Source organism: Hyperoodon ampullatus (genome assembly GCF_949752795.1).
Source record: "Hyperoodon ampullatus genome assembly, chromosome: 14".
Taxonomy (NCBI): Eukaryota; Metazoa; Chordata; class Mammalia; order Artiodactyla; family Ziphiidae; genus Hyperoodon; species Hyperoodon ampullatus.
This window is the reverse complement of record NC_136927.1, coordinates 4,779,003-4,790,234: the sequence shown is the minus strand read 5'-3', so window position 1 is coordinate 4,790,234 and position 11,232 is coordinate 4,779,003. Positions and strand designations below refer to the sequence as shown.

The following is an 11,232-nucleotide window of genomic DNA, read 5'->3' as shown; positions in this document are numbered from 1 at the left end:
AGGCTCAGGAAAGGTTCGGACGGCCTTCCTTGGGGCCGGGCACCCTCTGGCCAAGACGCCGCCCTAGTGCCGCAGCCATCTCGGAATCCACCGGCTGGTGGCAGCGGCCCCTCCCCGGGACCCCGAGGTCCTGAGGGCGTGCACAGCCAGCCCTTGCTGGAAGGCCCGGGAGCGGGGAGGGGGCGGGGGTGGGGAGGAGAAGGCGGGGTGGACAAGGCGCGGGAAGCCGGCGGGACCTGGCGGCGGGTGGTTCACGCGTCCCGGGGAGTCGGGGAGTCGGGGAGTCGGCGTGCCGGCTCCGGCCCCGCGCTCCCAACCCTCGGAGCCCCAGGCTTGGCCCGAGAAGGGGTCCCCGCACCTTCGAGGGCGGCCGGAGCTCGACGGCTGAGCTAGCTGGAGATGCGCGCGTGGCTGGGCCCCACTCCCGAACCCGGGCTGCTCCGAGCCACGCCGGCGGCGTCCGCTCCGCGCTCGGGCCGCCGAGGACGCGAGGCCGCCGCCGTCACCAGGAGAGGGGCGAAACCATCCCAGAGCCGCGCGTGCCCTCCCCAGCCTGCAGGTCGCCGAGCGCCCGCTGGGGAGGGAGGAGCACGTGGGGACGGGGGTTGGTCAGTGGTCCCAGGACACCCCCCCTTCCCTGCGTCGTCTCCGCCCACCCCCTCCCTCGCCGGGGCAGAGACCTACTGGCTCCGCCCCACTGGGGGAGCGTGTCACTCACTAGGGGCCCTTTCCCACCCCGGGCATGGCCCTGCCCTCTCCTCAGGGCCTCCCACCGTGGCTCACCTCGAACTTGCTCATGAACTCCGCAAAGATGCCGAAAAAGGCCTCGGAAGTTGTGGCTTTGGAATCTTCACCGAAGAAAGCCAGCGCCTTGCCCAGCTCCTCCATGGCCTCCCGCTGCAGCCCGTCCAGCGCCCGCAGCACCGGCTGGGCTGTCTCCAGGAAGGACTGATGGGCCTCTGTTAAGGAAACTGCCCCAGGTCTCTGGGGCAGGTCCCCGGGCAGTGACCCAAACAGCGACCACTCCAGACTACCCCAGGCCCTTTGCTCACCTGGGCACCATGCCCTGGTCAGAGGCTCCAGTCCCTTTGCCCACTGCCCTCCAAGCTCGTCCTGACACCTGCCACATCCGGTCCAGCCTCAGGCCTTTCACTTGCTCCTCTCTCTGTGGGGCAGCTCCCTCCTCCCTCCTGGCTCTGCTCAGATGCTACCACCCTCTCTTCCCCGACCATCCGCTTAGAGTGGCCCCCTTTCTCTGTCTCTCCCTTTTTCTATAGCATTTGTCACTGTCTGTGCTCAGTCGGAACATTCCCCTCTCCTGACTGCCTTTGGCTGGCCAGGCCTGACAAGTCTGACAAGCCTCTCCCTGTATCTTGTGACTTAGGCCTGGACTCTGCCACCCCCGAGGATAGAGGGGGCAATGTAGCCAATCAGAAGAGCTCCTTGGGCTTCCCTGGTGGCGCAGCGGTTGACAGTCTGCCTGCCGATGCAGGGGACACGGGTTCGTGCCCCAGTCCGGGAGGATCCCACATGCCGCGGAGCGGCTGGGCCCGTGAGCCATGGCCGCTGAGCCTGCGCGTCCGGAGCCTGTGCTCCGCAACAGGAGAGGCCACAACAGTGAGAGGCCCGCGTACGACAAAAAAAAAAAAAAAAAAGAGCTCCTTCTCAGTTACACACAGACTTGACCTAAGCACTTAGATTCTAAATGACCTAAGGCGGACCCCCTTCCAGAACCCCTGGACCCAGAGCAGCCTCTGCCCATAATCTCTGCTGGCCACTGGAGGTACACCCAGCTCTACCTGACCCCCCCGCCCAGGGTCCACTGTGGCACTGGGACAGGATACCGCCATGACCACGGCAAACTTGTCCTCGCTGGCGGGGGACATGCTCTGGCAGGCGGCCTGTATCTCACTGATGGTGCCGTGGAGGTCAGCCAGGTCACTGGTCAGGGCCCGTTGGTTCACTGTAGGGAAGGCAACAGAGCCTCGTGGGGCTGCCCTCCCAGCCCAGGACAGCGGTGCCTCTGCCTCCCCACCCATCCACCCAGCCTACCTTTGGCAGCCAGGGGCACGGTGGGCAGGTCCTGAGCAAAGCCCAGGAGTTCGGGGAAGTGCTGGCTCAGCGATTTGGCAAGGATATGCAGGAAGGTGGACTTCCCATCCACCGTCTTGGTGGAGTTCAGCTGCAAGTGACCCCAACATATATCTTCCTCAAGGACCCCATCAGATTCCTGATCACACGGGCCCATGTGCTCTCCTCCCTGCTTCCCCTGGGCTGTGGCGTCAGTTCCTGGCCCCCGACACTCTCCAACTCCAAAGCTCATAAGCTGATGGCTAGTAATCCTTACTCTGAAGCTCTCATCTGCTGGGATGCCACAGGCCTGTTTCCTGGCCCAGATCTTTGAGACCCCCAGGAACCAGGCCCCCAGCCCCCAGCTAGGGGAGGACCCTAGGTTTTTCTGTCCTTGTGAGTTTGGCCTTGTCAAAAGATAGAGCCCAAGATTCTCTAACCCCAGGGAAAGCGGGGAGCATCACTTACAGTTCTTCCCTTTTGTGGTTTTCTGGAACCATCTGTGGCCCATCTGAGCCTCAGGCACCCTAAACCATTCATATCTATAAAGGGAGTTTTCCTTTCTCTTTTTGAAAACCACCAAAGGCGTCACGGGGAAAAGTCCCAGAAACACAGGGGAAAGGCTAGATATTTGAGCTGTCCCTTCTCTGATCCTAGAGCTTTCTGGGGTAGGACTGGCCTGATGGTGGCGGTGGTGTCGAGGCACAGAATCCACCAGGTGGGACCCCCCCTTCCTCCTGGAGCCTTCCCTCCCTGCCCTTTTCTCCCACCACTCCATTTTTCCAGACCTTGAGGCTTGGCTTGGAGACGCCACCTTGTCCCCCCATCCCCTCAACCCCCAAACTTCGCTTCTGTTACATCCTGGCCTGCGGGCAGCCAGCTCTTCCTCCGGGGGGGATGGGGGTGGGGAAGGGCCTCAATGGTAGAGCAAACACATCAGTGACTGTCTGACAGGCCCCCTCACCTCCGTCAGGAAGTTGATCTTGAAGCCCGTGGTCTTGTTGGTTTGGGGCTGTCCATCGTTGAGATAGTTGCCCATAGCCAACACAAACTGTGGAGAGAAAGGTGGGCAGGTCCTACCCCAGGCCCTGGCCCCTCTCAGGATGAACCTCCACGCTGGAAGCCCCAGGGGACAGAGGGGCAGGTAGAGTGATCTGAGAAGGGGCGGTTCTGACCTCCAGGATCTTGGCGAGCTTCCGGCTGTTCTTGAGCTCGAGGGAGGCCTGGCGCAAGCACTCCAGGCTGCCCCGGATCTCTTCTGTCTTCTCCTGTAGGGTGGCCTGGAAGTGGAGGCTGCGCAGGCGGGTCTTGTACTCGGGAACCGACAGCATCTGACAGGAAGGCAGGGCCAGGATTCATCCATCCCGCCGGGAGACCCGCTGCCCCGGGGCAGCCTGGGGTGGGGGTCAGCGGGCTGCCCGGTATTCCCTTAGGAAAACAAGCACAACCTCGAGGGAGCACCCTCATCCCATCTACCTTGGACCCTGAGTGAGAACTGGCTGTTACAGGTGTAAAACCGGGACTCAGAGGCGTGAACGCGGTGGCGGGAGGGGAGCGAGACCCACGCACAAAGGCACAAAGCGGAAGCCGCGACAGAGGAGGCCGAGGCCGCTGCGCAGCCGCCCCTGACCCCGGGCGGGGGTCACGGCCGCAGCACCTGCAGGACGAACTGGTCGGGCTCGCTGAGGCGGCCGGGCGCCTCGCGGAAGGCCTGATAGCGCTGCTCCTCGTCGGCGTCTGGCGCGAAGAGCAGCAGTTGCGCCAGGTGCGCGGGCTCCAGGCGCCGGGGCTCCATGCTCATTAGCACCTGCCGCAGCTCGGCCGGGCTCAGCTTCAGGTGCGCCAGCAGGATGGCTGCGGGCGGGGCCGCGAGAGTGAGCCGGGGCGGGGCCCGGGCGGGGAGTGGGCGGGGCTTCAAGATCCACCCTGGTCCCGGGTGTGTCGGGGGACTGGGGGCCAGGAACCGGGGCGGAGCAGGAGCCTGCCCAGAGGAGGGGAGGGTCCTTCCCGCGACCTATTGAGGGGCGAGGGCGGGGTTCTCAAAGAGATAGACCTGGAATTGAGCGGGGCCTGCGGAGTTGGGGCCAGGGAACCAGGGAGGGTCCTGAGACGGGGAGAGTAGGGTATGCGACTGGAGGCGGGGCCGGAACTGGGGAGCCGATTACAGCATGAGGGCGGGGCCGATGGGGGTGGAGCCAAGGCCGGCACCTGCGCCCGGTGGGATCGGGCTGGCAGTGGGGCCTGGGAGAGGAGGGTCTTCACTACGCGGGAGGCAGGTGCTGGGGCCCCCACGGCCTAATCTCGATCATCCACCGGGGTGGATCCAAGGCTCTGTGGCCCGGTGGGGGGTCGCGTCCTGCCCCCCACAACCACCCGGCACCCCCAGCCCCTCACAGGTGTTGTAGGCCTTCTTGTGGGACAGGATCTCCACCACCTCCTTCTTCCTGAAGGGCTCAGGCCCGGGCACCGGCTCTGGAAGGGAAACTGATGGTTTAATGAGGGGACGCTAGGCTGAGGCTGCTGTGCAAGGGCCCAGGAGGGGTGTGGCCACACCCCACAGCCCAGACGCCTCCGACCACGGACTTGACTGAATCAGCTCCACCTGGAGCTGTCCACATCCCCCTCACTCATGTCCACACTCCCCTCACTCATGGGCTCTGGGGTCCAGTCTAACAGTGTGCATGATGTGGCGTGTGTCCGCCCCCTGCCCCCCCATCCTCTCTCCCCTGGGCCCTTGGGACTGAGCTGGCCCCATAAGGAGAACCAATCACCTCTCGACCTTGCAGATGCTTCCTGGACGGACCACAGCCTTTCTCTTCAATCCCGGGACCACTTTCCACACGCAGTATCCCTGGCTGCCTGGAGCCCCACCCAACAACTACAGGGAGATACCCTGAGAGGGGTGAGCGGAGAGAGAGACTTGGAAGGGGTATCTGTCTACCTTACTGTGGCTGTGTGACCTTGAGCAAATTACCCAGCCTCTTTGTGCTTCCTCGTCAGGAGGTTGGGGCGATCACAGTCCCTCCCTTACAGAATTGTCACAGGATTAATTTAGAAACAAGGGTGTCTGACACTTGGTGAGCATGCAATACGTGTCAGCTCTTATTATCTCCATTTTGAGGTAGGAAACCTGAGGCTCTGAGAAGTTCAGTAACTCAGGGACACAGTAAATAAATGGCGGTCCGTGCAGACCTTGGGGACTCTAAGCCCTGGGACACCACAAAGGTAGTGGGTGGGCTGCCACAGAGGACCTGGCATCTGGGTTCCCCTAGGGCCCTCAGGCCACTCACTAGCAGGTTTCTGGGTGCCAAAGTGGAGCTCCAGGTCGAGGTACTTCACCATGTCGCTCAGCTTATCGTAGTCAGAGTCCTCCCCGAGCTGTGAGGGAGGGGGAGGTTCAGAGCGAGGAAGAACTGCCGCCCTCCACCGCCCCCACCCTCTAAGGGCTGCCTTGTGAGCTCCCGGAGGGAGACCCTCCATCAAGCCCTGGGATAAACCCGGCGGCGGGAGGAGACTGCAGGAGAAGCTAAATCATCCAAGTTATCAGGCGGTGAGCCGGCTCCTCTTGTGGTCAACAACACTCACACCTGCAGCATTCTCCACGCAGAAACCAGCAAGTTGTGCTGAAGCAGGGGGTAGAGGGGCTCTAAAGGGGCTGGAGCCGACCAAGGAGGCTTAAGGGGTCTGGGTCTGTTCTGAGTGAGTTCGCCAGAGCTGCTCTGGGTTCCCGATTCTGGGGAAACTGAAGCAGGGAAATGCCAGGAGCTAGGAACTGGACAGGTGGTTGTAACAAATGACCTGGGTGAGAGGTGACAGTCTAGAAGGGCCATGGCTGCAGGCCAGGGACACCTGGCGTGGATTTGGACTTGGCCATGTGCATGACCTCTGTCCCTGTGTCCACCTTCAGCATCCAGTGGAAAGACCACTCTTCAGAGCAAGGCTTCAAGGACCATCTGAGGCTGGTAGGAGTGAGGTCTCCAGGGGACCCAGTTGGTCCCAGTCTGTGACTTTGTCCTGCTGAGCATCCTTATCAGCAACATGGAAAGCTTCCCTGGAGGTGTGGGCTGATGCCAACTTGGCTGGGAAGGCAGGAGACAGAACTGGGACCCAGGAAGTGGCAATGGGAAAAAGTGACAAGCATGGCCCAGTAGAGTGTGGCTGCATGTAAGGACATGCTGTTGGTCCCAAGAAGAGGAAGGGACTAGGGTTGAGGATGACGGTGGGAATGAGCCCTGCGGTGGGGCAGCCCCAGAAGCTGGAGGGTTCCCAGGCCATGTTAAAAGGAGTACGATGTCCAGGTCAAAGGAGATGAGAGCACTGTTTTCTCCTCCGAACTGGTGAAGCCCCATTAGGAGTTCCATTTGGGACCTGCCCTTTGACAGACTGTGGGGCTAGAAACCACATTCTAGGGGAATGACCTAAAGAACAGGGATGGGGTGAACCTTGCTCATGGGACAGGCTGGTTGGTCTGTGGATAAGGAAATATACTTGCTCTGCCTGATTTCAAAGGGCAGGACAGAAAGCAGGGCATGGGAATCTTGGTGAGACAAAATTTCAGAGCAATACAAGGATGGATGGTGAAAACTGTCCAGTGAGGAAAGGGATGCCTTGACAGGTAGTGAGTTCCCCATCACTAAAGGTGTTCAAGTATATACTGGCAGTGTCGTTTGGGAGGAAATTCAAGCATCAGAGTGAAAGGGTGGAGCCTGGTGTGCAGGGGTTTGGAACCGCTGCCCTTTTAAGAATCCTTCAGTCTTGGCTCCTGTGAATAAACTACTGATCGTAGACTGGCAGACAGTTCGAAGGTCTGTGACTCTCTAACCAGACGGCCTCCTCTTGGCTCTAAGAGCCTAAGGGAACTATTCGAATCTCAAGTGATAGGTTTCAAGGGTGAGTGTGGTGCTGTTTCTGGACGTCCCCAGTGTGTCATTGGCTTAGGGACGCAGATTGAGCTTCGGTGCCTGTGTCAAGCACCACGGGTGGGCCTGTTCATGGGCTGGGCCTTCATTCATCCTCTGCTCAGCACGGGGACGGCCGGAGGATGCTCAGCTGAGGCTGGGAGAGGCCTGGAGATGGGTCCTGCCTCCACTGCTGCTGCCCAGACCCCCTCCCCTGGTGAAGATCACTCCTGGTCCCCGGGTCACCGACCTGTCCCCAGATGGTGCCTTCCGAGTTCTCCACCTGCTCCCACCGCAGGCGCTTGACGCTCATGTGGCTGGTCTCACTGCGGCGGTGGCCCAGGCCCCGGGACAGCATGGGGGGCGCGCAGGGGACAGGTGGGGGCAGGGGTGGCGGGGGTGGTGGAGGGACTGGGTGGCTGAGTTGGGTGAGAGGCTTGGCCAGCGTCGGAGCGGGACCCCAGGGGCCATCAGGGGTGCGGGAGCTGGGCCTGGGGTCATGGAAGGGCAGGGGGGGCGGGGGCGGGGGGCTGAGTGGGGGCGGGGGGATGTGGTCGGAGATGGAGGAGTAGGTCAGGGAGCTGCCCTCCTCGCTGCTGCTGACGCACTCGCTGGCACTGCTCCTCTCGTTGGTGACGAAGCTGCCCTGGTCGTCGTGGAAGCTCATCTGGGGGGACGGAGCAAGGCAAGGGGAGGGTCAGGCCGGGCCCAGGGAGACCGGAGCCTGGGCCAAGGTGAGGGAGAGTGGAGTAGTCTGGGGCAGGGGGTGGCATGGCCCGGGGATGGGACAGGACAGGCGGGGGGGTTAGCCTGGGGCTGCGGTGGGACAGCCCGACGGAGTGTAGGGAACCTGAGACAGGGCATATGGGGCGGCCTTGGACAAAGAGGGTCCTAGCTTGAGCCCAGGGTGGGACAGCTCCAGCCAGGAAGCGGGGTGTCCTGGGGCAGATTCTAGGATGGACTGGGGCAGGGAGGGGGGAGCCTGGGGCGCACCCCCAGGGCAGCAGGCCTCTCGCAGGAGCCTGTGGACACTGTCCCCATATAGGCCCCCGTATCCTGCACGGCTGCCCGCGTGCTCACCTCTTCATAGTCATTCTCAGGGCTCAGGAAATCATCCACGATGGTGACCCGGGGTCCCAGCTGCTCACTCAGCGCATCCAGGAAGCGGTCAGTATCCCGGCTTGGCACAGGGTGGGCGAAGGTGAAGAGCTTCCTGCGGCTGGGCGGGCGGCCTGGGTCCGGGCTGGGGGTGCTGCTGGAGCGGAGGGGCCCGGGGCCCAGCTGTGGGGAGGGCGCCCTGCTACTGTCCAAGCTGGCGTAGGGGTGGGACTCGCAGCTGCTGGGGGAGGCCAGGCCCTCTGAGCACAGCGGGTAGTAGCAGGGGGAGGGCAGGAGCCGCTCGCTGGGCCACGAGACGCTGGACAGGGTCCTGGGCCCTAGGGTGGGGGATGGAACGTGAGGACCCCTCTTGGGTCAGTACCTGGGTTCCAGGTGCGGGCTGGAGGGGAGGGGCCCCAGGGCGGGTTGGCTCTGTGTCCCCGGACACCTTCCTTTCCCCCTCTGGACACAGTGCAGGAAGACCCTGGATGATGCTGCGTCCCCAGGCTCCCCTTCGGGGGATCAAAGGCCGGAGTGGGCAGGGGGAGCACTGCTTGGCCCCAGGACAGGCAGACCCCAGCTCATCTTGCACAGGATCCCGCGGTCCCACCTGGAACCCGCTGAACACAAGTCAAGGGTGAGGTGGTCTCCAGACCGAAGGTCACGGGGCACCTCCCAAACCCAGCAAGCCCCCAGCTCACAGAAACACCACCCAGGGGCCCTGCCTTCCGAATTGCCAAGAAACCATCGCGTGTGTCTGTGAACAACCATCTTCCCAGCTGTGCCACTCACGCGCTTCATGGTCTATCCGACAGTCACATGCGAACCTGGGGACTCCTATGGGGGCAGCCCTCTGCTTTTCTAGACCCATAGCGGAGGTGAGGATCAGAGGGGACATGGGAGGGGCCGGGACAACCCGGACCTTGATGGCCCCTAGCTATGGAGGTTGCCAGGGTTCCCCAGCATTCAGTCCCATAGCCATGGAGCGAAGAGGGAGGTCCAGGGATATGCCTGGAGGTGGGGGTAACACCCAGCCAGCCAGCCAGGAGGCCGGAGGCCAGAGCTGCCCTCGGGAGCCGGGGCTGGCGAGCCCCTACCTGCTGTGCCTGCCGTGCTGGGCACTGGTGGGGAGGCACGGGATCTGCAGGTGGTCCCCATCTTCCCTTTGAAGCTGCTGCTCAGCCGGGACTCAAGCTCTGCGTAGACAGCCGACATCTTTGGGGAGAGGAGGTGGGTATGGGTCCAGCCTGCCCTTACCTCCCCCACGTGGCCCTGACATGGCCTCAGAGGCCAGGCCTGGGTGGTCTGGGAGGCCAGGGTCCGCCCCAGCTCCGTGGGCCACCCATTCCCAGCTCCCCACTGACACCAAAAGCAGGGCAGAGAGAAGGTCTCACCATCTTGGGGTTGGGGGTCTCGGGGAGGGATGTGCCATCACCCGCCTGGCGCTCTCCTGGGATCAGAGGAAGAGGCATCTCCGGGCAGTCGCTGGGCCCTGCCGGGGAATCAGGAGGGCCAAGTCCACAACGCGGGGGTCTAGTGACCACCTCTGAGCTCTAAGACTCAGGCCCCAGCCCAGACCCAGCGAGGGCCTCTGGAGAAAGAACCGCCAAGCCCTGTGGGCCCAGAGGGGCCACTGCTCAGCCCATTCCCAGGGATGTCTCATCTCGCCAAGCCCATTTTGCAGGTGGGAAAACCGAGCCCTGTCGCGCCCTCTCACACACTCCAGCCTTTTGGTTGGGGCCTCACCACAGCTGAGGCTGGCCTCCAGGCCCTGGGACCGAAGGCTACGGCGGCACATGGAGGATGCCCTCAGGGAGCTCCGCGGCTGGGGCTCGGGCGCTGGCTCCGGCTCCGGCTCCAGCTCTGGCTCGGGTTCCAGGTCCAGTGTGGGCTCTGGCTCTGCTGTGGGACCAAAGGGGAGACAGGCCCCTTGTCCTCTCAGCCTGACAAGGAGCCTCCAAACACAGGGAGGGTGAGGGGACCCACCTGTGAGCCCGGGTCTGCTCGGCTCTAGGACAGCTGGGAACCCTAGGGTGAGAGGCGGGGCGCTGGGCACAGGAGGTACATGGGGGTGGTGCCAGCCTGAGGACAGAGGCTGGGCGGAGGTGGCCACAGCCCGCCCTCAGGGCCCCTTCTCATGCCGAGAGCCTAGGACCCCCTGATTCCCAGGTCTCAACACGCAGGCGCTGCTGCCCCTAGGGGCTTGCAGAGTGAAATGGACGGTTCCAGGTCAGGGCAGATGTGTGGGACATCTGCTGCCCAGCCTGCACCTGAGCTCAAACCCTCAACCCCCCAACAAACTCTGGGTCCCCGGGACTAGGGTTGGTGGGCGCACAAGGGCCAGCACATAGCAGACGTGCAGGCGAACAGCAGGTGCCCAGGGTTTAGCTCACTTTCGATGCCCGCCCGCAGCCAAGTGATGAAGTGCATGCGTGGTGTGGGCACGGGGGCACCCAGTGACGGGGCAGCAGCAGGGAGCTGAGGCTGCACGGGGCCTCGTAGGCCCTTGTGTGAGTCTGTGGGCTCCAGAGCCCGCTAGGCAGGTGTGACCTGGCCGTGTGCTCACAATCCAGGTCTGTAAACAGTGTCGGCGTGAACTTCTTGATCTGTGCCACACTTCCCAGGGTGCAAAGCACCGCCACTGTGGTCACCCTCATTTTGTGGGTGAGAAACCTGAGACCCTGGGCGTTAGGTGGGGTGTCTAAAGTCTAAGGTTATGCTGCTTTAAGGGTCAAGTTGGAAAAACACATCCGTGGGGCAAAGCGTGGGACCAGCCCCGGTGTGCTGGGTGTGCATCTCTGGGACAAGTGGGTGTATCTGTGTGTGGGAGGAGCCCGGGTTGGCTGTAATACCTCACAGGTGAGGACAGCAGGTGTCTGGCCTTTACCTGGCGGGCTGGGCAGGGGGAGGGGCTGCTTACCTGTCATGGCCGTGTAGCCCAGGAAGCATGCGATTTTCTCCTGGCAGAGTTCCTGTTCCTCATAAGTCAGCAGCTGGTAGATGAACTGCCAGAGGACCTGCTTGGCGGGTGTGTCCAGCACCGGGTAGACATCGACGATCAGGGTGTCGATGTTCCTGGGGGTGGGGTGCAGGAGCAAGGGGTTCATGACTCAGGGGCTCAACAGAGGGGGCAGGGTGGTGGACAAGGGGGCACTTCCAGGCCACA

At 62.8% G+C, this 11,232-nt stretch overlaps 1 protein-coding gene across 5 annotated transcripts in view; it reads right to left on the bottom strand.

Annotated features, from left to right (window-relative positions):
• Positions 1-502: 502 nt before the first annotated feature.
• The window catches only part of GRID2IP (Grid2 interacting protein), a gene marked incomplete at both ends in the record, with an annotated part of 32,440 nt that continues 21,710 nt past the window's right edge, over positions 503-11,232 (bottom strand). For 3 of the 5 annotated variants that reach the window (XM_079719242.1, XM_079719245.1, XM_079719244.1), the window contains 15 exons: positions 503-574; positions 784-948; positions 1,845-1,963; positions 2,053-2,182; positions 3,035-3,121; positions 3,246-3,401; positions 3,728-3,924; positions 4,465-4,542; positions 5,361-5,448; positions 7,219-7,635; positions 8,049-8,404; positions 9,164-9,281; positions 9,461-9,558; positions 9,813-9,965; positions 10,987-11,141. In XM_079719242.1, the coding sequence (XP_079575368.1) occupies positions 503-574; positions 784-948; positions 1,845-1,963; positions 2,053-2,182; positions 3,035-3,121; positions 3,246-3,401; positions 3,728-3,924; positions 4,465-4,542; positions 5,361-5,448; positions 7,219-7,635; positions 8,049-8,404; positions 9,164-9,281; positions 9,461-9,558; positions 9,813-9,965; positions 10,987-11,141 (2,389 nt within the window). Of the gene's footprint in view, positions 575-783; positions 949-1,844; positions 1,964-2,052; positions 2,183-3,034; positions 3,122-3,245; positions 3,402-3,727; positions 3,925-4,464; positions 4,543-5,360; positions 5,449-7,218; positions 7,636-8,048; positions 8,405-9,163; positions 9,282-9,460; positions 9,559-9,812; positions 9,969-10,986; positions 11,142-11,232 lie in introns of all 5 variants that reach the window. The other 2 variants (XM_079719246.1, XM_079719243.1) reach the window with 1 other exon arrangement.